At 40.2% G+C, this 27526-nt stretch overlaps 1 protein-coding gene across 1 annotated transcript; it reads left to right on the forward strand.

The window, feature by feature from the left end:
• Positions 1–27526, forward strand: LINGO1 (leucine rich repeat and Ig domain containing 1). Its single transcript, XM_018554658.1, has 2 exons — positions 1–558; positions 25559–27526. Exons 1-2 carry the CDS (start codon positions 448–450, stop codon positions 27395–27397), a joined length of 1950 nt encoding a protein of 649 aa, XP_018410160.1. The 5' UTR covers positions 1–447; the 3' UTR covers positions 27398–27526.

Here is a 27526-nt window from a genome sequence, read left to right on the forward strand (position 1 = left end):
TATCTGTGTGTCCCTCCTCTTTGCTCGCTTCTTCTCCCTTACCCTGAGTGTTTTGCCTGCTCTCTCACCCTTCTCACTCTGATTTGGTTCCCTCTGTGCCTCTCCCTTCGCCTTCTTCGTTTTGACTGTCTCTAGCCATTATAGCATGTGTGCGTGTGCGCACGGTCATATTACTGTCCCTTTTCCATGCTGTACAGCTGCAGATTCACCTTTGGATTTTTGCCCCTTTTCCTCTCTTTTTTCCCCTTGCTTAGTGTCAATGGATGTGTGTCCTTGTGCTCCTATGTGTCCTTGCTTGGTGCATGTGAATCGGTTTGCCTTATTTTTTTTGTATGTGCGCTGACTTCTGCACAGGGTAACTATGTCATTGTGTCAGAAGGATTAATCCTTTACCTGTGATTAGCCTGTGCCACGGCGCAGATCAACCTGTGTGCGATTGTGTGATGCATGTTATTGTGTGGATACAGAGAGAATTGTATTAAGGTCTTTCCGTGTTATCCTCTGGTTGGAGATGGAAAAGAGAAAAGGCGGCTCGAAGCAGCGAAAAATGAAGGCCAGGTACAGATATCATCTATCTATTAATTTGATATCGATGTTTCTGTCTATGCAGCCAGTCGTGCTAGTCTAACTAGCGCTGTCTGAAAAGGATACATGTATTTCCAGGCTTGTGAGCATCCTTATGTACAGCTCTGCTAATGCAAAGATAATTTGGTCATTCCCTGCATACCGGCTTACGTATTGAGGCTACTTAGATTTGAACTGAACATTTACATATGATGCTATTAATATTTTGCTCTTTGTCTTCGCTGTTGTGTTTATACATATTCATTCTAATGTATGTCTTTCTGTGTTACACTTCTGCAAGATATCAGTACCCAGGTGTATCTGTGAAGCATCCCTGCCCTAACGCCCCCCGTTCTTTCCAGCTCTTCTACCTATCATCCTCCCCTTCTTCCTGCTCCCCATGCACACATCATTCTCCCCCACTCATGTTAGCATTCAGCAGTCGTCCTGAGAACCAATGTAGTCTTTGTGCATCTCTGGCCTGCCGTCTGCATTCATCTCATGTAGCTACACTTCAGCTGCATTATTGACCCCCCATTCCACCGACTGACCCATGAGACCTGAATGTGCACTGAGAGTAGGTGGATGAATGGTTCCTAGAGGAACATCAAAAAAAAAAAGCTGTGTCTGAGAAACGTAAGGGATAAAGAAAGATGGCCACACATATTCCAGAACTATGGAAATGGGAGCTACCGAGAAACAGCATAAAGAATGGATAAAACAATTGATGATATACAGTATAATAATATTATACTTTACAGAGAAGGAACAGAATATGGAGATTGCAGCAGATAACACCATGCAACTCAGGAACAGGGAGGAATATACACGCAGTATCAAGGGAGACAGCTATGTATTCAAGAGATAGCGTATTACCAGCAAATTGCTTTTCTGCTTATAGGCAAACAAAAATCTAACATTATTGGTATACTGATGATGCCAGCACACATTGGAAGAGGTAGAAAGCTGCTGCACAAATTGCACAGATTTAGCACTATTTGGAAAAGGGTCTGCATGTGCTTGAAAAGCCAGCAGACCACAGATAATCCCAAAGCTTATTTTACAAGATCACAGAGGCTTCTCACACTTCTTGCCTTGAGAAGCAATCAGCTGTTTGAGTGCTTACATGGACTAGTAAGGTCCAGCAGCTATGTAGTAAAGCAAATATATGTGCTTCAGTGGTAGCCTTTGTCTCTGGCCTGGAGGTAGTGGATTATCACATTTTAAGGTGTTGGGTCATGCACATATTATTTGCAAAAGGGATCATTGTAGACCTCCATCGGTACTCGTCATTAGTGATGAGCCGAACACCCCCGTGTTCGGTTCTAACTCGAACTTTCGAACATGGAAAAAGTTCTAACTCGAACTTAGAACTCATCATGTGCATGGACTATTGTCAACTTCACTAGCCAATACTTATCTGCCTGGATATAATTCTGTTGGGTTGAAGGTGAGATTGGTGAAGGAGTGTACAGTATTAAAATCCACTGTGGTAATTCTTTTGTATGTAATTCTTTTTTTTAGTGCATCATTTTTTTAAACAGTGGCCATGATGTGATTCCTAGACTGATAGTATATGAAGAGAACCTTGTATATGTTCATAAATATTAATTTTAAAATCTCTTGCAGGTTATTTAAACTTGTGGAGAGAAAGCTATTAAACAGTACTCAGTGCCAGGCAGCTGCTGCAAAGGCAAAATCCTGGGTTGTATTATAACTCAACTCTAGCCAATACTTTTTTTTAGTTTTTAATAGAGTTGGAAGTATCTAATTAGTAAAGATGAGAAAGCATTGTCACGTATCTTTAAAATGATGTGAATTTCATCGTTTTCTGAAGAACTGTACATTTCAAATGTGTCCAGTTGTGCAATTCATTAATCCAGGCAGTCATTAATTATGAGTTGTTTGATTCTCACCAGACTGGAAAAATATGCACACAAATATTGAGACACATTGAAAAAGGTAACAATTAGCTAATTTGCTCAATTGTACTGAAATACAGTATACTGTATAGTTATAGTATAGCTTAGCTGACCTAAAGTCATTTATTGCTATATTACAGTCCTATGCTAATAGAAGCACTGGACCCCCTTTAATTGTCTTCAGAACCTGAAAGCAGCCATACATCTGCTCTCTGTCAAGGGGTGGAAGCTATGCTCAGATAGATTTACTGAATGGCCAGCTGTGCTTCAACATCACCCTTTGCAAGAGAGCACGTGTCCTGCCTCCTAACATTGGATTTACTACAACCTCCTCCAGCGGATGGAACTAGAAACAGCAATTCATACTATAACGTTTAGAACAATCACTCCTCTGATTAATGCTAAAGAGTTAATCTGACTGCCTTTTATCGAGCCAAGAGGTGCATTTACTCTAAAACAGATGCTTCTATAAGATTTTGGTTTTCAACTTCTTCTGAATTAGCAGTATTAAAAAGTTATTAAGGAGGAAGCAGACTTAATCTAATTGTCTCCTTTAGATTGACCAGTGACTGTGTAGTGTTAGGGCCCATCTGACTGGACATAAATTGAATGGATTTATTAGGCATAATATTGAATGGGCACAGAGTATACACTCAGATTGTAATGTGTGTGCCTGCCTTATATAGGATGAACTTACTAGACTTTGGATGTACTGTATTTCAACCTATGAGTCATATTTATAAAACATTTCTCTGCGTATTTCCTAGACTTTAATTGCATATTCGCCGGCATCTAATTTTCAATAGCAAAAGGTGTTTACTGTAACAGTTATCTTAATTGTTACAGGCCAAACGTTTGTTTGTTCCTGCACAATAACTGTTTAAAAACATCTCTTTTTAAACATTTGGCAAGTAAGATTATAATCATTGCATTTTCAAATGAAAATGAAATGATTGCCCATGGCGACCTATGTTCATATAGCTGAAATTGTTTTTAACGCAGGTTCAGTACCAGGGTATTTTATTTTTAATGGAAAAAAACATGTCCTTGGGTAGTAGCATTGGGGGAGGTAAACATTAACAAAATTATCTAAAAAAATAAAATAAAAGTTAACCATTCCAGTCATTCAAACATGTGAAGCATGGATTCTTTATCCTCCACTGAGGGACACAGTAATGTAGTAATGTTTTTAACATTTGGGTTATATGCTGCTGCCTACAGTAGGTGTAGAAACTGGTAAACAGAAAAAAAATGTTGAAGGCCAACCCCCATATAACCCCATCCCTAACTGCTTTGCTTTAGTTTTTTTGCTAGTTTCCTAGGAGGTTGGACATTTATTCCTCAGCTCCGCTGAGAAAAAACATATTTTTTTGTTTGCTAGCCTATTTATTCAGATTTTTTTTTCTGAGATACTAGGTGATATTATTTTCTTTCTTGGGTGACTGCAATCAAGCCTGCACAAATGCAGCTTGAGGTAGTCACTTCACAACAGCTATTCTGATTGGCATATCTTCAGCAACAGCTTTGGAGGCCGTACCCAATTCCCGTTGGGCTGAAGATTGTGTGGCTAGATGGAATGTGACCTTTTGGGTGCTGGGCTCTGCATTGTTGCACTTTCCAGACCTTTGTGTACGATGTTACTTAGCTGCAGAGCGCTCTCCAGGTCCAGAGCCATGATATAGCCTCACATGTGACCCAGTCTTTGGTGACTCAGTTAGTAGTTTTCGGTCAGTCTGGAGCACCAAGTGCTATCTCACTGTTGTACAGTTGCACACTTCTATATATTTTCCACCAACTGTTGATTTCACTGCGGTAAGGCTGAGGGACTTGATAGTTGACATGATCAGTTAGGTGGAGTGCCGCACACACCCGCTTTGGCACCATACAGCCTAAAGGTAGCACCATCTCACTTCTACTCCCGCTCTTAAAACATCCAGTGGATCTCCGATTCTATCTCTGTTCCATTCTACTGCTCCCCTACAGTGACTTGATCAACTCTGAAACCTTCATCAGCAACAGCAACTCAGATTTGTGGGTACATGAGGCCTTGCCTCACATTGGGTCTAGTTGCTTACCTCCATGTGGTGCAATGTGTCTTCTCATACTCCCCTAATAATTCTGGGGGGAATTTTTTTATATTTTCAAATAGAATCATCACCTGTAATCTGGAACCCAGGACCTCTATTGTATAGGATTTTCATCTATGGAGTCTATTTTAGCTCCATCGAGAAAGGCTAGGTCCTTCAACATCCTAGCTGTTCCTAGCTTCCTAGCTGTTTGTGCCCAGCTACTGGAATATTCTGACGAGGCATGCACTGGCGCCATCTCTGGCAGACTCTGTCTCTGACACAGTCTCAGACTGTGAGTCAAACCAGGTTTGCAGGACTGTTATCATTCTGATTCAAATATAGAATCCCAACAGTCAGGAGAGACTGTTTTTTGTTTCACCTCAGTCTCCTGAAGGTGACTCAAATATACAAGGGGTTGTTTTGAAACATTTTTGATGCAGCGGCTATCACCCTGTTTCTGGTGGATCAGCTAGCGGTTATAATCCTGGGGTTTTTTAGGGCTTCTACAGCTGCTAAGAACTTGATGCTACAACAATTATTTAAAGACCTCCTTTATATGGACTGGAAACACCAGGAAGGGTCCTGGTCCCACCTAAGACTGTGCCAGAGCATTTCTCCTTTTAATAAGGGGCTCACTAATCCCAAATGTGGATGCTGCAATAATACATTTTCACCTGTATATAGCGATAGAAGGCATATATATCTTTAGGAACTTCACTGATATGAAGTTGAATTCCATTCTTAGATTCCAGTTTAAGGTATTTGGTTTGGCCCTCTGTCCTTTGTTAGCAGTAAATCTGATCTATCCAACAATGTCAGGTGGTGGATTAAACTCTGCAGTGAAGTTCCTCTCACTGCTAAGCTACACTACCTTGTTATGGTGTGGTTGGATTGATGTCTGGAGGCTTTTGCTTTACTGATGGTTTATTAGAAGCCTCTGAACTGGTGTCCTAAATGGGAACAATGTCTGTACAATTGCATAAGTCACTCTGGCTATGTGCCTTTTTTTAAAGGTGACAAAGAGATAGAGTGGGGCGCATGGGGGAATATAGAGATTTGAAGTGGGATGGACGGTGGGAGAAGTTGGGCCTGTTGTTTCATACAGCAAATAAGGAGAAGAAAAGGGGGATCCATGGAAGGGAGGGGGCACTAATAGGTGAGGGACTGAGGGAGGAGGAAAGGAACAGGACAAGATGACTAAGAAAGGTAAGGAGGGGGCATACAATGAGAGGGCAAAGATAAGTGGAGAAAAAGGTCATGAAGATGGAGAATATGTACATCGGCAAAGAGTGGGATTAGACAGGGCCAGACAGTTTTGAATTAAGGGACACATAAATGAGAGACTTTAGACCTAGACCCTACTGCTGAACAATCATTCTGATGAACAATTGTTGCACTAACATGCACAATGAAACCCCAGCCTTAAAGGAGAACTATGGGGTTAGGGCTTTTCCCCATAGTTCTCCTTAGGGTAACGGGAGGACACAAACTAGCGTCCTCCCATCACACTAAGCTCAGTATACCGCGAGCTACAGCTCGCGGTATACTGAGACGCCGCAGCTTAAGCGGATCCCGACAATTATGTCTGGATCCGCCCAGCTGCGTGAGTGACAGCTGGCTCTGCCTATCTGGAGGCAGAGCCAGCTGTACCCTCCCCCGTCCGTTCCGCCAGTCAGCGCTGGAGGATCGGGGAGGGGGGAATCCAGCCCCTCCCCTGTTACGGCAGAGAGCCGTGACCAGGATCGAGAAGTGAGCGAACCCCGGTATGTGTTCGCTCACTTCCTGATCTACTGAGCCGACCTGTGACAGTCCCATTGTCACAGGTCGGCTAGAACTATGAGGTGAGTGAAAAGCACTCACCTCATAGTTCTCCTTTAAGTCTAGAAAAATCCATCCAAAAAAGTTAGATCTTTTACCTAAGAATGGTGGGCCGAGAGTGCCTGTACTAGTCAGAAGGTGCTAATACACATAATGTAGTTATCTAATCCAATTGAAATTGACCAGATGGAATAGCAATCATCTGGTGTCAGCAGAAGTCTTCACCAGCAGAATTCTAATTAGTAGCTAGTCCCTAGTTAGGCATTAGAGTTTGGGGAGGTGATAAGTATTGCATCTGGCAAAATTGACAACAAGACATCTTCAACAACATGAAGTGTGGCTAAACCCTGGCCAACATAGCACAACTTTAAACATGACTTAGTGTGACAGTAAATTTTGCTTTTGTAATGTGGCACTGCTAAGTGGTTGTGGTGCTATGACATTATTATTATTATTATAATGACACATATATGTAAAGTTTAATGGCTTGCATGTTGACAGTAATGTTCTGGTATTTGAGAAATTAGTGTTTTCCGGTACTATTGCTATGCCATTAATAAACAATGAACTTTGCAATGTCCTATACCTTTAAATAATTTGTACCTGTTGTATAAATGGTATTATGTCTTGGTCCATTGTAAAGAAACATCATAAAGCTAGAGCAATGCTAGACTGAGACCGCACTGTTACTAATTGATTTGGAGCACTGTATAGCAGAGATTAACTGATTGTTGTGGTAGTTTGAAAATTGAGCTCATTATAGCAAGTACCATATGTTTACAATTGCCTATTACCTGTGATTACCTCGATATAAAAAGCATGCAGAGATGTAGTAGCTTTCACTTGTGGCACAAGTGTAAACATCCTCATGCGGTGTGCGCCACATGCTGCCATTCTACACACTGCCACTAAGCGAGTTATGTGTCAATTACCCTCTCAGATCCCACCCTGTGCAGAGGTCTTCCTGCTCTGGGACAACAATGTAAGCACCAGCAGATTGAAAGTGATAATCGCTGGGGCAGGATAACTATGCAGTTAATTCTTCACACACACACAACTGCTACTATCTGCTTTAATGGAAACACGCACCGTTAACAGCACTTGCTCTTTCAGTTTTGACCTTTTAAAAGAAAAGCCTACATTACTCACTTCCACACCACACAGGAACGTAACAGAGTTTACAATATGGTAGCTCACTACAGAGGCAAACATTCTTTTAATTTCTAATTAGAGTTTTGAGAGATTCAATGTTACAAAAAAATTTCAAAACAGACAATAGCAACAGTAAAACAAATGTGATGAAAAGTGAAAAAATCTTGGCAACCTATTGGGTCCCTGCAGAGTCCAATTCCCTTGCAAAATAAGTCCAATCTGATATATCAGAGTCACTGGCTCTCATGAATGACACTTAGCATTCCTTCATAGCTTTGATGGTGAATTAAAGCTGCAGCTGCTAATTTGCAGCAGCTTTTTGTTGACCTTCTAGAGGGTGCTGCTGTTAACTCCCAATCAAAGGGTCTGAAACCTCGGTGCAGTTCATCTGTATGTCAGGGCATTTACATCATGACTTCATTAGGATTTCCCCATTCTCCCCACTCAGTCTGGGGTTCATCAGACCTCATTATCCTGATAAGTGAGACCTGCCTTTTTTTAATTGTGTTGCCTCCTTTTGTGCCCACTCCAAATCTTCTATGTCTTTCTTACAGTATGATGTCCAAAAGGATATCCCATATTTCAGATGCAGTCTTGAAAGTGATTGCAAAGACCATACTCTACCTGAATGGGTTTTGTTTTTCTCTTTTTATACATCGCAAGATTTTATTGGGATGTATAAAAACAGCTGCTGCCCTAAAATGAAGTGGCTTAGCTTCCTCCTAACCAGCATTTTCAAGTGCTTTTTAAGGTTTGTTTTCCCCAGCTGCATTCTACTTAATGTACAGAGGCCATCTCTACTAGCACAGTCTAGGTAAATTACATTACATTCATAAACAATACATTTCAGCCATCGTTTTAAGATGCCATATTATAAAAATCCCTAGGCAATACATTACTATCCTGCTGAGTTTTAATAATTTTACATTATTTTGTCTCATTGGAAATAATGGCCACATTACTCTGTTTTATTCACCAGGTAATTAATAAAAAGAACAGAAATGGGCTCAATACCTCTCTAAAACATCACTGATAACTCTGATTTGGAATATGTTCTGTTGTCCACCACACTTAGTCTTCTGTCCTCTTAAGCTTTCATTACCAATGTACATACTGTACATGTCCCTTTGTCCTTGGATATTCAACATTTGTACAAGACTATTGGGAGAAAGAATGTCCAATGCTTTTGCAAAATCCAAACATATTACATTAACAGCATTTCCATCATCCAGATGTGAATATACCTCTTCATAAAAACTGATCATGTTAGTTACACCTAGAGGTATATTGGGTATATGAACCCATGCGAATTCTCTTCCATTAGATTATTCCTCGCAGTATAGTTTTGCATATGATCCCTTACAATACCTTCATATAATTCAAACACAGCAGAAGTTATGCTTGCTAGTTTATAACTTCCCATATCTAGCCTTTTACTTTAAATAATACCAGGTTGGTTACAAAAAGGTTAAACACTTTACAAAAAGTAAAGTTTAAAGGTTAAGTTTACTTTTCTGACCATGTTTCATATTACACCCATATTCAGGGTGCAACGGGAAACACGGTAACATCGCAAATCCCCCAGCACCCTCCCGCTCCTCCACTTACATGAATCACTGGGTTCTCCTCCCGCAGGCTGGTGTGGATGTTTGAAATCGGTTCCACCTACACAGTCATGTCATACATTCATTGATCCTTTGATATGATCTGTAAATGGGGAAAGAACAAGTTCCATCAGCTACCGCAGCAGAGGGAGTTGTAGTTTTTAATGGAATACAAGTGCGGTGACATCACTGCACTTGTAGTCTATTCATTCTTCCTCCTGTCCATGTTACTGAATGTCTGTACCGAAGTACGGATATAGACGGTAGAAAAAGTCTGCAGGAGCCAGAACATTGCACATATGATCTACTGATCACTGTTGCAATGCTTTACTGGCTCCAATGCAATACAATAATATTTTTACAGAGCTCCTCATGCGGGGCTCCTGGGATTTGTGCATTCCTGTTTTAATGTATGATTTTTTTTTTTTTATAAGTATATATAAGGGATGCACCGATACCATTTTCTCAAGTACAAATACTGATACTTGCCCAAGTACTCACAGATACAAGTACTGATACATTTTATGTTTATTGTCATGTGACAGTTTTTCTAAAACAATACAGACTAATGATTTCAGGACAGTGGTGGGGCGCCAGAGCCAGGTCCCAGCTGCAACCTCTGCAACCCTGGTAGTTCTCATGAAAATGCCAAGTATCGGCACTGGTATCTGAACTGGTATCTGGACATCTCTAGTATCTGGTGTATTATAAATTACCAAATCTAGAAGTCTCTCCTCTAGATGTTTCAACCTTCACTTGTAAACTGGACAACAAAAAATGTGTCCTTTACTAGAACCACTAGGCCAGGTGATATCTGTGTAGTTGAAATGACCTTTAATGCTTTTTCAATTTGCAACAGCATTTAATTTCATCTGTGTAATTTTTAGGGTGGCTCATAACAAACCCCAGTAAGTACATTACAACAGCTGTCTTCGCCATGCTTATTTAACTATATCATGTGCAGCAGCCAATGAGAATAAATGTAGTTTGCAGAATCTCCCCATATCAAACACCTCAGTAGCAGGTTACCATTTCATGTGTTGTGTAGACAGGGAAAAGATGGTAGAGAGCAGTAGCTGCTTTTATGTATGGATCTTGAGCAGTCCAGCATCTATTGCAGTGGGTGTAAAATTGCTGTTGTACTTCTTCAATTTTGTCATTTTTATTTTTAAAACTTCAGGCACAAAATGCAAAGAAAAAAGGACAGGGCACGCCATCCTGCATACTTGTTATAGAAGTGTTATAGAACTGTGAACTTCTTCAGCAGCAAAGCTTGCAAGTCCTGACCTTTTTTTGCTCTTCCCCGAAGTGAAGCCCCAAAGTGGTTGCCTCTTCTGCATATCCTTTGCTGCATCCCTGCTTTGTTATATAACAACCCACTGAAGGTTGGGCAGAATAAACCCCAAGCCAGAAAATCCTTTAAAATCAAAAAAAGCCACATTGCTTTAAATCTCCTATTCAATATGATATAGAATAACATCATGAAATGACTCAAATGCATACCCACTTATGTAACCAGTTTAGGGTCATCCAGAGAACAACGCTTACCTGGGTCATATAAACCAATCTGTGGTATTATAGTATCATGATCATAATCCAAAGCAATATATGTCTGTAGTATTTATACAAAAACTCCTACCTATCCAATGGAATCTACAAGAGTACAATTGCATTTACCAGATATTTTACAAAGGAAACTGACAGTTGTGGCTGCATTTTTTTTAATTGCGGGAAGGCTAACATTTTTTTTACAATTCTCAGTCTGAGAAAAACTGTAATATCTACAGAGATTTAAACTAGTCACCAGGGTGCATCTGCCAGATTGTTCATAGAGAAACTGACAGGCTGTGGCAGCACTTTTGTTATTTGGCTTCAAACTTGACACCTTTGTACATTTTTCAAGAAGCTGTAAGGGCCTATGTCAACGACTTTTGTTCACCTCAAACGGGTTTTGCTTTTCCATACAAGTCTATGGGAACATAAAACCCTTTAGAAGCAGGTCAGAAGGAGCTCAACTGCAGGTCAGATGCATCTGTCACTAAATTCTGAGCAATCTCAGAAGTGTCTCCCTGTGTTGCCCCTTGGTGTATATTACATATATATACACACACACATATGTGTATATTACATATATACACACACATATGTGTTTTATACCCATTCTCTATCTTTACACATGTACCCTCCTTTGTTTCCTAGCTCAGATATGTGTACATTTCTGTAAAACATATTTTTTCGTATGTCTGTCATCACTGCTGCCATTGTGCCTTTTGGAAGATTGTGCCCCATGCTTTTTTATACGTTTGCATAGTCAGTAACTCTGTCCTGGTGGTGGTTGCACTATTAAATTATTAGGAGCAAATAGTCATTATAGTAATGAAATACATCTTTGGAGAGAGTTGTCATAATTAGTCTACTTCATATTTAACTACACAGAATGCAGATCATCATTAGAAAAAAAGAAATACAAACTACTCCCACCTCTCCCACACTGATTCTACCTACAGAGACCAGTGCAAATGCACTTTACTTACTGTTTAGAGTTTCTGAAATGTTGTCCAGCAGTCCATTCACTGCAATAGTTAAATAAAAGTAAAAAATTGTAAGTGACACTTGTAAGTGGTCTGTAATCCAATTGTAGAGTTTATCACACTGAACAGCAATGTAATTAAAGGTGCTTGTATTGGGAAACATAAGGCACCATTGAAAAGGGGAGTTTATAAAAGTGCTATAAGACTACCACTGACCATCAATGTAAACGGCGCTGTTATTACTGGTCATACAAGCTGTCACTGATCACTAATGTAAGGGGGCTATTTTTGGGCATGTGGTATAGGCCACTGGCAACTACGCTCTGTCTTAGGAAGACCCATTTGGTGAACTATTTTAGAAGGTGTTAGCTATTTCCTTTGCAAACAGAAGTTTTGAGTTTCTGTCTTGGTTTAAAACATGTTGTGAGTTAGATTATAATATAGAAGTGAAATTGCCAGAAGCTCTGGAGTAATGATGTTTACATAAAAGTACAATTTGATGTGGATATAGTGTGTTATATTTTAAACTACAAGAAGCACTGGGAAGATAGTAATTTAAGATATTGAATCTTAATCTACTACACATTGTACAATCTGATTTCCCAGTTGTTAGCTCTACCAACAAATATGTAATGTAAGGACCTGACTGACTTGATACAAATTGATTATATAGTTTTGGCAGATCCTCATATTACATAGTTTTGGTTGATCTAAAGTGGATTGTAGAGAGATTGTATGGTCATAACGTAACATGTATAGTAAGCCTTCAAGAGAGGAAAGTCTGAATGGTATGAGCAGGACCAGTCACCATAGAAGCGCTTATATGTATTTAATAAAAGTTTAACATCCATTTTAATCTGAAAACCCAAAAGTGGCTGTTGTAAGATATTCTCGGTTCAATACAATTATTTGGGCAACATTTGGCACTACCTAGGAAATAACAGCACAGTTACTGCAAGAGATAGAAAGGATCATTTACAAAAGTGTGTAAAACGAATTTGCTGATTGATGCTCCATTGCACCAGTCTGTTCTTGTATGTTTCTTTGCTCGTGAATATGGCTATACAACCTTAGGCTGGGTTCACACCTAGGCGTATCGAATATGCGCCGTGCGTTTTTACCGCGATTTGCGGTTAAAAAAACATGCGACAAACGCGTGTTTTTGAGGGCTACCTGGCTGTATCCCAATGGAAACGAGCGGCAAATACGCCCCAAAGAAGCGCCTGTACTTCTTTGGGGGTAGGGCGTTTTGCAGCGCGTTCCTACACGCTGTAAAACACCCAGGTGGGAACCATGCCCATAGGCAATCATTGGTTTTCACATGTTGAGCGTTTTACAGAGCGTAGGAACGCGCTGTAAAACGCCCATGTGTGAACCAGGCATTAGTTTTGTCCCTGTGACAGGAGGAATTAGGTGTCTAAGGCTGGGTTCACACCTAGAGGTATCGAATATGTGCATTTGTTGCGCATTTCATGCTGCGCGGTTTTACCACAATTCGCAGTAAATAAAAAACGTGCGACAGACGCGCGTTTCCGGGGCTACCTGGCTGTATCCCAATGGATACGCACGGCAAATATGCCCCAAAGAAGCTCCTGTACTTCTTTTGGCATAGGGCGTTTTGTAGCGCGTTCATACGGCCTGTAATACGCCCAGGTGTGAACCATACCCATAGGAAATAATGGGATTTCGGTGTTTGAGCATTTTGCAGAGCGTAGGAACGCGCTACAAAACGCCCAGGTGTGAACCGGGCCTTAGAGCATTATTTATTAATTCTATGTACTGTATCTTTATAACAGGGCAGTCATTGAAATGATGACAATTAAATCAAAGGTTCAGAGGATCCAAGAATCTAAATCTGACATTAGGACAGCCTTAATTTTATGTAGCACTCAGGGGAGACTGAGCAATAGAGGACAAGGCCAGGGTGATGAATATTTTTTAAAAAGAGTACTAGTGCCAAAAGAGCTTTCCATTGGAAAAGTGTTATGGTCTGGGGTTGCTTCAGTTGGTCAGGTTTAGGTTCAGCAATGTTATGGCAGCTAAAAATTAGGCCAGCTACCTACTCAAATATACTGAATGACCCTGATGGCACCGGTTTATACCAAGATAACAATGCCAGGATTAATCTGGCTCAAATTGTGAAAGAGTGGTTCAGGGAGCATGAGACATTATTTTCACACATGGATTGGCCACCACAGAGTCCAGACCATAACCCCATTTGAGAATCTTTGTGATGTGCTGGAGAAGACTTTACATTGTGGTCCGACACTCTCATCATCACTACAAGATCTTAGTGAAAAATGAATGCAACTTTGGAGGGAAATAAATTTTGTGGCATTGCAAAAGCGTATTCAAATCTAAAGTCGGTCCAGCTAAATATTAGAGTGTGTGGCTTTCTGTTTTTGACAGGCAGTGTACATTGAGCTCATGGGCATGGAATGGACAAATGTGCAGCAACAACCAAGGTTCTTTTCACTCTTTTTTGCAAAATGTTTTATCTTAAACTTCAGGATTCTCCAGCCATTGGAAATCATACAGACAGCACCTCTATTACTAGTGTGTGTGCGCTTAAAAGCACTTATAACATAATTTTTTGGGCGTGTAAGTTTAGCTGCATAGGTCTGTATCTGAAGTCAGATTAGTGAATTGATCTACTTGTGTTAATTATATTTTTACTACTATTGTTTAGCTTTTGTGTGGCCTTGGACTATACTAAGTAGAAATTGGCCCCTGTACAGTAAAAGTCAGACTACTGATATACATGTAATGAATGGGGAGGGGGACAGCTGTAAAAATCCATATAACAAAGTAATGTACTACATTTTATCTTAAAGAAAACCTGGAGATTGCCTTTCTTGACTTGAGAATGCTCGTTAGCAAGTTGTTCTGGCTGCAATACTATCTGATTTACTAATTTGGAACAAGCAGATAGGTGAGAAAAGGCTCCAATATGCAAACTTGTTCTGGGCCATTGACTAAGGAAATGCTGATAAGCCCTAGAGAAGGCATCATTTCAATGTCCTCTGACATCCCCAGTCCACACATCAATGCTAAATCTCTGCAAGTCCACTCCTTTAGGCCCCATTCACTCCCGTTTTTCAATGGATGCCATTGCTAGAAATTCTGAAAATGAATGGGTGTGAATGGATGCAGTTCACACCAGTGTGTTGCGTTACATTGGGCTGCCCTCCACTGAAAAAAAAAAGTAGAGCGGGCTCTGCATTTTTTCAGCCCAATGCAACACGGACTGGTGTGAACTGATAATGCGTGTCAACACAAAGGAGAACCAATCCTTTATATAGCTTAGTGTAAAAAAACAAATCAAAAAGGCAAAAACCCCCCCAAAAAAATGCAAAATAAAGCAACCAATGTCAATGCACTTTGCAAACTCAAGTCAATGTTTTTTGTGTGAATGCACCATTGATAGCCTAAAATTGTTGCTTCCCAAGATTATAAGGAAAGATGGAAAGTTGTCACTACCCAAAGAAATATCATAGACTCAGGATACCCTTATATGAAATGAATAAAATGGTTCATATCAGAAAGTGCAGTGATACCATACCTGGATGCATATACAGATAGCACTATACAGACAGCTTTCGAAAAAGACATGGCATTATAGGGATAGTTGTTCATCAATGAGAGGGTAAGAGAGGAGCCTAGTAAGAAATGGCTGCATATAGAGTATAATTAAACAATTATAAACTGCAATATAAAAAATTGCTGCATTAGAAATGTAAACTGTTTGTATTATAGAAGCAAAGTGATGAATTAGATAGCAGTGGTGTAACAAACATTGTTTTTATACTCTTAATTTGTCTTAAAACTCTGAGATAAGGAACATTAGTTGTGCATACATAGATAAAGGGGGGAAAAATGTATCCTATAAGCAGTAAAGTGAATATCTACTATGTGATATACCTTTATTTCACTATGGAGACTAACTCATTGACAGGTGCCTGTGGCGGAAATGTAAAAGAGATGTGTAAGCATATACTAGAGATATTTCAGTGTGATGTACACAGAATGAGAAGGGGTTTCGTCACTGAAGAGGTATCTTATACAAAATGCTCATTATAGCCTGTCCAGGAACTGAGCCAAATAATATGTGCTTCACACAATAGAGTAGTGGCCATTTGGCATGAGATTGCAGACTACTGAATCCTAAGATATAAGTGACATCTTTGTAGCTTTATTGGACAAACACATTAAAGCAAAATACAGCAGATGTTTCATTGGTCATACCAGTATGGCATACAAATGTAAATGTTTCCCTGTATAAGATAGCCAGCGTTCCACATTGTGATTTTTCTCGGAAGACACCTGGAAGCTGAACTTACTGTTAATTTGCTAGCCATGACAGTAGTAGAAAGAAAATAAACATACCTTTCCAACAATCCAGGGTTGAAGAACGCTTACTCAAATGTGGTAAATTGTCAGTATACTAAAGCCCGGGTTTTAGACCTGCATGTATTTTTTGGTAATTTTGTGTATAAATAACTTGTTTCAGATGTCTTCTGGCCAGTTATTTGATGTTGAGGGTCCTCTTCCTCTTCCCCAGTGCTTGGTGGTCCTTAAAGTAGTATTAAACTCTCAAACTTTTTGTCAATAATGAATCCAGATCAAAGAAATATACATTGCCCAGCAAAAATATTTCTTAACATTTTCACCCAAGCACTTAGAATCATAATTTTTCCAAACAGTTGGTTCCAACTCTCTCAGCTCACTTCCCTGAACTTCTTGCCCAGTACTAGTAATCCCCAGAAGCTGTCCACCTTTTGACTTTAATATCATATCAATGATGCACAGAGCAGCTCTGACATAATGTCATTGTGCTTTGAGTGCAGAGCTCTGTGATGAAACACATTCAGAAGGTGGGTCTATGATGTCCTGGGCTTACAGGAAGATGACTGAATGACAATGGGAATTATTCAGCCTGGATGAAAACGGCTGCTGAACCAAGAAGCAGTAAGGCTTACAGGGATGGCATCGGGGAGAAGGTAAGTTATACAGAAAAGGCTGTATTTTGTATTTTTTACAAAAGTTGGACGTATTTGAAAAAGGAAAACTGGAATTGGGTTTTAATACCTGTCAGAAATGTGATGCCATAATTTTAGGATACAGACCATATAGAGGGGGGCAGAACTTTGCTACCTCTTACCAGTTCAGAAACATGATTTCTAAAGATGATACAGATAATGTGACCTACAGCAACCCTTCTTAGTCATTTTATTTTCCTAGTACAGGTTAGAGAATTAATTCTGAAATTACAAAGAGCAAGAGTGGAAAGATGAAAGCTGCTGGGATTGATATTTTTTCTGTGCTCTAATTTTTATAAATCAGTCGCAGAGTGGTTAGACAGAACTACTGCAACACATTCAACTGTCAAAAGTGACAATGTATCTGTAAAAAATAAGTCAACGCAACTGAACTTGCTGTATTTTTTTTGAAGACGTTTCACTGGACATCCGACCAGCTTTCTCGATTCTGAATTGAGAAAGCTGGTCGGATGTCCAGTGAAACGTCTTCAAGAAAAATACAGCAAGTCCAGTTGCCTTGACTTATTTTTTACAGATATACCATGACCTGGATGAATGAGAACCTACACAGACACAAAAGTGATAATGGCAAAAAAAGAGCAAACTCAAAGAGTAATATATACGGACATAACTGTAATTCTGTGCTAGATGTTCTTTCTCTTTAAAATGGATTATGGGTTATGTTTGGGGCTAGTGTATTGCACAAACTCTTATAAACAATGTACAATGACAAAGTTTTTAATTTCTTGTGATATCTCCTTGATAACTCATGTTCAGGTCTTTAGCATTTAATCTCCCCAGTGCATTGGGGAAGAAATGTATGTTGCTTGCTTCTTTCTGTTATGATGGCAGCAACTGACAGCTAGGTACACAAGGGAAACTACCAGCATGAAAGTGTCCATGTAGCATTACCCTTAGGCTCCCTCCTGTTGTTCCTTTCCCTTGACATTTATCTAGATCATGTTTCACTTCAGTTCATTGTTTCCTGTTCAAAATTCTTTTATTAAATAAAGTTTCTTTGTACAGTACATCTTCAAAATATGCCTCTGTATTTTTATTATGTCTCCTGTTTCTTTTAGTTTACCTTTTACAGTTTCCTAAGGCCATGTTCTCATTCTATTACTTTACACTTTCTTTTGTATATCAGTTTCCCATTCTTGTTCATCTTTAAGGTATCCATTGTTGTAGCACTGTTCCCTTCCCCTGTTTATGTCTATGACACTTAACACTGATACTTACCATACTATCTGCCATTCAGGGAAAAATGAGCAAGGGAAGACAATGTCTGAACCATTTTTGTTTTAAAGGAAAACTGTATTGAGATATTAGGAGACTGCCATTGGTGAACTACTTCTAAAAAATGCTAGTTGTCTTGCTGCCTGTGGCTTAGTACTTTCTGTGTCATGGACAGGAAACAAGCAGATCAGGAAGGTCAGAAATCCTGATCTCCATACGAGTTCCTGGTCAGTTACTCAGAAAGTATTAACCCCTTCGTGACTGACGACGTACAGTGTACGTCGCCAGCATTGGGGCTGTTTAAGAATTAGCTTGACAGCCGGACAGCTAGCATTTTTAGAAGGGGAGGTAATCAGTGACAACCTACATATTCCTTCAGTACTGGTTCCCCTTAAAAAATGATCATTGATGTTATGAAAATGAAACGATACTCCAAAAACATACATCTATGACAGCCACCATGACTGCTTCCTCTACATTTTCCATAATCAACTAATGCTGCTGCAACATTGTCTTCTGTGTCAGCCCCAGAGACCACAGGTAGCCTGTCCTTCACTGGAGTACTATGTATATCTTACCAAATCTTCAGTATAAAAATCAAGGAGCTGACAACCAGTACATTATCTGTAGAAGATGCCAGCTTACAGCAGGCCTGAATTAAGTGTCACTGAACATCTTGTTTATCAGTTTACTCCTTCAAGACACCTTTGAGTAAATTCCCAATCTATAAATAGCCAGTAAGTAGTCTACACGTCTGAAAAGCTTGACTCAGTAAAATGACATAATAGATTTGCCAATCCCAGATTGTCCATAATCTTTTCAGGAAGTTCCATATGCTTTTATTGGTTGATATGATATTGGGGGTGTATAAAGCTGACACAGCTGCCATGAGGAGCAAGCATAGGACTTAGCCTTGCTGCTAACAGAGATTGGATTACACGATCATTTATGTGCGAGAAAAGTGGAAAATGGCAAAGGATCAGAATTCACTTTTTACTGGTATGACATAAACTGATTTTAAAATTGTTTCTATAGGCTTTACTCTGTTTTATTGTGTAGTAGTATTTGTGTCTCCTAGGTTTATAGTACTTTAAAAGGGCATTGGTATTTTGTGGTGGTTCAGCATTAGAAAAATATGAGTGTTCCCCATAAGTTTGGACAAAAGTGAATTAAACAAAGAAGAAGGCACATCACATGATTTCTGCCATATGGTTTTTGCAGTCACAGCAATTATATTAGATGTGCATTAAAATTACATGCACCAGTGTCTGGTACTTGCTTTCTATAATAAGTACTTTATGAATGCCCCAGTGTATCTATTTTAGAAAGCACTTATTTTTTCCCCTCATTGGCAACTGGGACTGTCTTTCTACGAGGCATAATGATATGCTTTGTCTAGGATGACTACTATATTTGTCGGCTCCAACCCCTCTGTGTACGTTTAAAATGATGTACTCCATTTTCCCATTTCCAATAGGAATTGGGGTATAAAGTTCTGTAAAATAAATCTCCAATTAATTACATTTATACAACATTGTAAAAGCAACCGTGATAAAATCAAACCAAACTAATGGTGGTCGTTCACTGCAACGTTTATATTTATAATGTAAGTAAACATTTGTTAACTGGGTAGTATAGGGCTACAAAATTAAATCTAAGTCTGTGAAATATGAATTTCAGTCCCAGGTATTGTATACCATGCTGAAAAACCGATGCAACTTTTTCCTATGAGAGATCTGGCCGTAATGATGAGTACATCCGTTTTCTTTATATTGCATTAAGGGACACAGGATTTAGGTAAATCCAACTATAACCCCATACACTCCCAGCATGCTTCATTTTTTTGTTAGTGTCCTAGCAGGGTGGATGTTTTTTTCTCAGTTGAGAAAACTTGTCCTTTTCTGTTACCAGCCATTTAATTTTTCCTATTTTATTTTTATTAAGTTGTTTTCCTTCAGTTAAGTTATAGTCTACACACTGCTGAGCTGGGCTCTCTGTGAAACTATCTGCATCTGCTAATCCTGAGAGATGCCTTGGAGGCCCTACCTGGACCTCACTGGACCAAAGATTGAACGTGTCCTTTGGGCATGGGGCTCTGCTAGTGGTGCTTCTCAGGCCTTCGTTTTGATTTAGCCGCAGAGTGCTTTTCAGAATCAGAGCTGTGGTACAAACCTTAGTGTAACCCAGTATTCAAGAACTCTTTATGAGCACGCCCTTTGGGATGAGCAGCAGGAGCTACTGCTTTATTGGTAACATTGAACGCCGCCATTATTTCTATACATTTTTAATTTCTGTTCTGAGGAATGGTTTAACATGCTGGGAAATCTCTGTTGCTGCCTTTTTTCCTTCAAGGTTAGGTATCTGCTTGCTGCCATTGTTCCAGTGTGCAAGAAACACAGTTCACACCCCAGTTAGTTCTTGCTGATGCCTACAGTGACTAGTAACCTCCAACCATTAACCTCTTCTGCTTAAGCAGTTTTACCTGGTGCCTCTATTTAATTGTCCCTGTTAAATCAGAACATCCGAACATGTCAGATCCCAAGCACAAGGGGACCAGTCTGGCGGCATCAGCTCTCCAGCTTACAATCCACTAACAGTTCTGGGGTGGTCTGCTCTGTCCCTCCTAGGGGACCTGGAACCGATAGCCTGCACTGATGCACTCTACTTAAGTCATCTCACTCCTCTAAGTCTCTCATAGCTCTGTCCCGGGTGTGCCCCTCTCCTGTCTTATTCAGTGAAGTTCTCTGAAGTTATGCTTAATTTTATAGGTTAACTTGAAAATATGATTGCTGACTCTGGATCTAGAGGCTGTAAGCATAGTTCTATGCCTTCCTCTTTGGAATCTTACTCTGTCATTCCTGCAGCTGTGGTGGCTTATGAGCCTTCCGTAGCAAATGTACTGGCTGACAGAGAGTCTCATGAATCCAATAGGCCCTATGCACACTTGAGTAAATCACATTACATTTATGTGCAGTTTCCCATGTTTGCCATGCATCACCCAATTAATTTCATTGAGCTGCCCTAAGCATTACAAAAGTGGCAAAGAAGCTCATGCAGCATTTCTAACTGTGAGCTTCATGCATTTTTTGAGCATGCATGTTTGGGCATTTGTCACACGTCACGGGTAAAGATGCTTGTTTTGCCTGCCACTTTGGGGTGCCATTAACAAGTAATGGTGCCGCAAGCGCATCATGCGTTTTTACCTTCAGAAATACGTCTGACTCTCTGCTCCCAAATTTGGACACTACAGTCCAGAAGCCATCCAAATCTGTGATTCTGATTAAGACTTCTGTACTTAATGGTAGCCTCCTTTGAGGCAGTGCCTTTTGCTCAGTTCCACTCCAGACCTCTACAACACAACATTCTGTCTTTTTGGGAAAAATCAGTTCAGTCTTTAGACAATCTGACTCCCCTAACATCCAAGTCCAGATTATCTCTGGCTTGGTGGTTTAGGAATCTAGCTCTGGCACTGAGAAAATCTTTCCTCCTACTGTCTTGGAAGATGATAATAACATTCATGTCACGTTCCTGCTCCCTCCTTTGCTCCTCCAATCACAGAATGCCTTTGAAAAAATACAAGGCATTTTCTGAATGGGAAAGTAGAGAGAAGGAACGGGTAATGCGACCGCAGCACTTTACTGATCAAGTCGCTGCTCTCCCCTCAGTGCAATGTTGTGTAGGAGCTGGTGCAGCTGCAGCTGCCGTTTACACATTCCATGCAGAAAAAAATAAAAATGAGCCTTATAGAGAAAAAAAGGAGGAAAACAATATTATCTGTATCCTGTAACAATGATGTTCACCTAGATTAATTAAAACATTGCAAAGAGTGATTATTTGCTGTGCTGTAACCTATTGTAGCCCTTCAGATGTTGCTTTTATAGCTATTTAATGTACTGTTGAAAACTGAACTTGGATTTGTTGCTGTGGACACACTATAACTCCTTTCACAGTGTTATTAAATTAAACGCCATTCGTTGTGTACCTGAAATGCAAAATTACACTGCCTACTCTGGGAGTATCACTGATAAGAAGGAGCTGTGAGTGCTTTGTCAGCTTGCAGATCCCAACAAGCACACTGTGCTTCCTGTGTCTGTATGTGTTAATTTATCCTCCATTTCCCAGACTAGATTTCCTTGCCTGTAATTATCGTTAATCGTCTAATTACCCTGTCTGCAATGAAATATCGGAGGACGTGGGGGTTGTGTCTTTGTTTATATCTCTAATGGGAAGATAAGGTTGGTAGTTTGTTCAAGACTCCTGGTGACCACATTTTAGCCATTCTATCACTTCTGTTAGGTTGTCTAACTGATCAAGCAAAGATTTAAAAGCATGAAGTAGATCTAAACCCAATCACTTAAATCTCAAATACGCTTTAACGTTAATGGCAATTTAAAATGTGTCTTCAGTCTTTTTTAATCTACATTTTTTATTAAAGTAATATTTGGTAATCCTGCCATGAAGGTCTTTTTTCAGGAACTTCCTATCATGGGGTGACAACTGTCTCCCAGTTGTACTTCTATGTTGTTACCCTTTAACATATGCTGCTGAGAGTGGACTAGCTTCACTCAAATACCTTATTAGGTATAGAAGTGACTGTGCTGAAACATTGTGCAGGCAAAGTGACTCAAAAAAGCATGCAGGAGTTGTGCTAAGATACAAAAAAAGATGAAGTAAAGGTGAAAACAGTATTTTCTGTTTCAGCAAGTTGTATATGAGGTTAAAGAAGGTACAATTTAGCTAACACAGTATTTCATACATGGATGTTGGAAGTAGAACCACATGTGCTGTACTGTAACATGATGAGGCATATAGACAAGGTAATTGCAGAGGTGGCCCAAGAGGTCATCTGCTAAGAAATACACTAAAGCATTTACATATTCTGAACAAGCAGTAAAAGCACTTTTAAACAAGCTCTCATTTAACTCTGTAGCTATAGGCATTGTGGAGAAAGTATTCTTCACAACAGAGGCACTGAAATCACAGCTTCTTTCACCTTTTTTCTATGAAGAGCTGAGTGTTAGCTGTCTGCTAGCCTTCTAATGTAAATAAACAGCAGGTGCTGTAAGCTGTTAGAAACTAACTAATGCCTGACTTCCTTTGTCTTTAAGGTGCAGCTATAGAGGTCAACGGCAGATTGTTTTAAAGCTCCAATGTAGCTTGTTAATAATATGTAAATACTTTATTGTCTATAGTCTGGGACATGTGCAATTACCGGTAAACTGTATTTTTTTAATATCAAATGTAACCAACAAAAAGGAAAATCAGCATGTCACCCCCTTTTCCCTTTTAGAACTAACCTACCCAGCACACCAGAAATGTGAGCTGGCATACCAGTAGCAAAGGGCAGAGAGCACACAGCCTTATTTATATGTTAACGTACAGAATTCCCTTCAACATTGGGAAACACCACTACCCCATGCCCTGGAGGGGGAGTTGTCAAATGGGGAGCCTTAAAAGGAGAACTATGAGGTGAATGATTTTCACTCAACATCATAGTTCGAGCCGACGTGTGACAATGAAACTGTCACACGTCGGCTCAGTAGATCGGGAAGTGAGCGAACACATACCGTCGCTCGCTCACTTCTCGATCCTGTCCCTGCAGAGAGCCGTTACTGTCACTCACGGCTCCCTGCAGGGATTCCCCCCTCCCCGCTCCTATCCTCCAGCGCTGACTGGAGGAACGAACGGGGGAGGGGGCGGTGCAGCTGGCTCTGCCTTTGGATAGCCAGAGCCAGCTGTCAATCACGCAGCTGAGTGGATCTCGACAGTAATGTCGGGATCCGCCCCGGCTGCGGTGGTCTCAGTATACCGCAAGCTATTGCTCGCGGTATACTGAGCTTTGGGTCACGGGAGGACACTAGTTTATGTCATCCGTGACCCTGACGAGAACTATGGGGAAACACACTTACCCCATAGTTTTGCTTTAAGTGCCTCCTATCTGGCCTCCACTAATAGCAAGCTTTGGGATGGAGTTAGCAGGGCCAAACAAAAAATGTGCATATCATTTTAGCTGCCCATATCTGTGGATGGTTTTAGTTGAGCCTCTGCCTATGCATTTTCTTCATCAGAAGCCCTAGCTGTGTATATAAGAGAGGGTACATGCTTTCTTTTGTTCTCCCATAAGCCTCCACTGAGAAGTTGGTAGATTCTGACTAAGGATGGTTTTAAAAGGTAGAGGGAAATGGGTAAGCGATTCCCTTGTGTTCCATGTCTTATCACTCAGGCACAATACCATGCTAGTTAATGCTTGCATCATTTACCAGTTTATATACTATATGGTATTATATGCCACTGATACCAGCCAATGAACATCTTGAAAAAGATTGTTCATGCCATTCATTTTAAGCCAGTGTTCAGGTAACGTAAATGGTAAGTGCATGTGAGACATTATTTACTTAGGCATACATGGAAAAAAAATTTTGATTCATCCAATCACTTTTAGTAAATTGAGCCCCATGTTAGTCTGTACAGCATTGTAGAATATGTTTGCACTGTGTAAAATACAGCAAGTTTAATGCAGGGTCTCTATAAAAGAGTGGCGGATAAAACTAAGGAAACTATTTGGATGTGGTTCCACATTACCCTTAGCTGAACTTCAGGATAACCACATATTGTCTAAATACAAAAGCATAGGTATGCTTACTTGAACAATGTAATCCAGCATGAAACATTGTCTTTGTGCAGGAGCTTCTTGCAATAAAGACCAGTCAGTGTTGTTATCTTTCCTTGTGCAGTGTGACTGGTCTTATATCAACCCCCTGCAAGCAGCCTGTATTGGGTGACCCTCCTGCCCACCCCCCCAGCTCTGCTCTCTGCATAGGCTATGTAGTACCCACAATTTACGTCAGCACTACTTTACAAGGTTATATCCGGGTTCGCAAAGACATTTGGTGCACATGGGGACATTTAGTAGATGTATATCCTTTGTGGCTATTGATGAATATATTTGAATTAAAGTTTTTGGCCGGAGTTCAGCTTTAAACTTTCAACTACTGTTCCTTTGGTGCAGTTATAGCTTTGTGGACATGTTAGTTGTATTGTTGGATTAACTATATTGTAGCTGCAGTGGCAGCTAATTGGGATGTTAGCAGTCCTCTTAGCTATAGAAACAGAAATGTTCTTGTTTAGCATCATTTTGTGCCGTTAGGTATAGGTAAAGACAGTAAACAGTCCATTGTTCAGTAAAAGATGAGTTCATTTGGACACTTTGTCTTACTGATTAAGCCTTTAATTGTGTCTGCAGCATCTGCACATGATTGCGTTAGCAGCATTAATTAATAAATTAATAACATTAATAAAAAAGACAGCATTAAACCACTTTACGTTACACATGTTTCATACATATTAGAATAGCTATAGAGCAGGTTAAATTTAATACAATTAGCTGATGCTTTTTATATCTTTAAATTTTTAATACTGCCAAAGCATAAAAGATTATGTAAATATTTTTCGTGTTTAACTTCCATATGATTAGGGTTTGTTACATAAAGATCAGCAACAGACAAAAGCTGACATCTAATTTATCTTCATTTTATAGGTAAACCCGGAAAAAATAACAGAGTTAGAATAATGCAATAAATCAGATCAATTTCTTACCTTATTTATGTTTTTATTTCTCTTCAGGTGAGTCCACGATCCAGTATGATTCTCCCGCTGCCACCTTGCCTGTGTCCCATCCTGTTGCTTGTACTGGGTTCCTTCCTGTCTGGCTCGGCCTCAGGTTGTCCCCAACGTTGTGAATGCTCTCCTCAGGATCGTTCTGTTTTGTGCCACCGCAAGCGTCACCTCAACGTCCCTGAAGGCATCCCCACTGACACACGACTATTGGACCTCAGCAAAAATAGGATCAAGGCACTTAACCAGGACGAGTTCTCTTCATTTCCCTACTTGGAGGAGCTGGAGCTCAGTGAGAATATAGTGTCTTTGATTGAACCTGGTGCCTTCAATGGCCTTTTCAACCTACGATCTTTGGGTCTGCGAAGTAATCGTCTCAAGCTCATTCCTTTAGGTGTATTCACAGGACTTAGTAACCTTACACAACTTGACATCAGTGAAAATAAAATTGTCATATTGCTGGATGACATGTTCCAGGACCTTTTCAACCTCAAAGCTCTGGAAGTTGGAGATAATGATTTGGTGTACATTTCTCATCGTGCCTTCCGTGGACTTAACAGCCTGGAAGAGCTAACACTGGAAAAGTGTAACCTCACCGTGGTGCCCACAGAGGCTTTGTCACACCTGCATGGTCTGATCTCTCTACAGCTCCGTTACCTTAACATTAACATAATTCGCGACTTCTCCTTCAAAAGGCTGTTTCGGCTGAAATATTTAGAAGTGGCCCATTGGCCATATTTGGACACAATGACATCCAATAGCCTCTATGGATTAAATTTAACATCTCTTACTATTACACACAGCAATCTGAGTGCTATACCATATGTGGCAATCAGGCACCTTGTTTATCTTCGCTTTCTTAACCTTTCATACAATCCAATTACATCTGTAGAGGGATCTATGTTGCATGAGTTGCTGAGACTTCAGGAGTTCCACCTGGTAGGTGGCCAGCTTTCTGTTGTTGAACCCTACGCATTTCGTGGTCTAAACCATTTACGTGTACTTAATGTTTCCTCCAATCTCCTGAGTACACTGGAAGAATCTTCTTTTCACTCTGTAGGCAATCTAGAAACGTTAATTTTGGATCGTAACCCACTGGCTTGTGACTGCCGTTTAATGTGGATCTTCCGGCGACGCTGGCGTCTCAACTTCAATCGACAGCAGCCATCATGTTCCAGTCCAGAATATGTTCAGGGGAAGGAGTTCAAAGATTTTCCAGATGTGCTGCAGCCAACTTATTTTTCGTGCCGAAAAGCACGCATCCAGGATCGAAGTCCCCAAGTGGTCCATGTAGATGAAGGGCATACAGTACACTTTTTTTGCCGTGCTGATGGAGATCCACCACCTACCATACTGTGGCAGTCCCCACGGAAGACTTTCATCACAAGCAAAAGCAGCGGGAGGCTGACTGTATTTCCAGATGGAACTTTGGAAGTACGTTACGCTCAGATCCAAGACAATGGGACTTATCATTGTGTGGCAAGCAATGCAGCTGGTAATGATACTTCACTGGCCCATCTTCATGTGCGCAGTTACTCACCTGACTGGCCTCACCAACCTAACAAGACCTTTGCCTTCATCTCAAACCAGCCGAATGAAAGCGATGTTAACAGCACTCGTACAAGTGTCCCTTTCCCATTTGATATTAAAACTCTAATAATTGCCACCACTATGGGATTCATATCCTTTTTGGGGGTTGTCCTTTTTTGCTTGGTTTTACTCTTTCTTTGGAGCAGAGGAAAAGGAAACACTAAACATAACATTGAGATAGAATATGTGCCGCGAAAGTCTGATGCTGGACTCTCCACTGCAGATGCTCCTCGCAAGTTTAACATGAAGATGATATGATACTGATTGATCAGTGGGGGGAAGGAAAGAATAGGGCAATAGGGGCAGGCAGTGGATTGCACGGAGCCTGTTCTTGTTCCACCTTTTCTGTTAAGCCCTTACTGGCCAAGCTGTATAACTCTGGAGGGG

The sequence above is a fragment of the Nanorana parkeri genome, unplaced genomic scaffold, assembly GCF_000935625.1.
Source record: "Nanorana parkeri isolate BGI_ZX_2015 unplaced genomic scaffold, ASM93562v1 scaffold167, whole genome shotgun sequence".
Lineage (NCBI taxonomy): Eukaryota > Metazoa > Chordata > Amphibia > Anura > Dicroglossidae > Nanorana > Nanorana parkeri.

Bases quoted from the DNA above. Each gene is read 5' to 3' on its own strand.
- LINGO1 (XM_018554658.1), top strand. From the start codon at position 448: ATGTTATTGTGTGGATACAGAGAGAATTGTATTAAGGTCTTTCCGTGT. The intron at 559-25,558 runs GTACAGATATCA...ATTTCTCTTCAG, and splicing joins CAGCGAAAAATGAAGGCCAG to GTGAGTCCACGATCCAGTAT.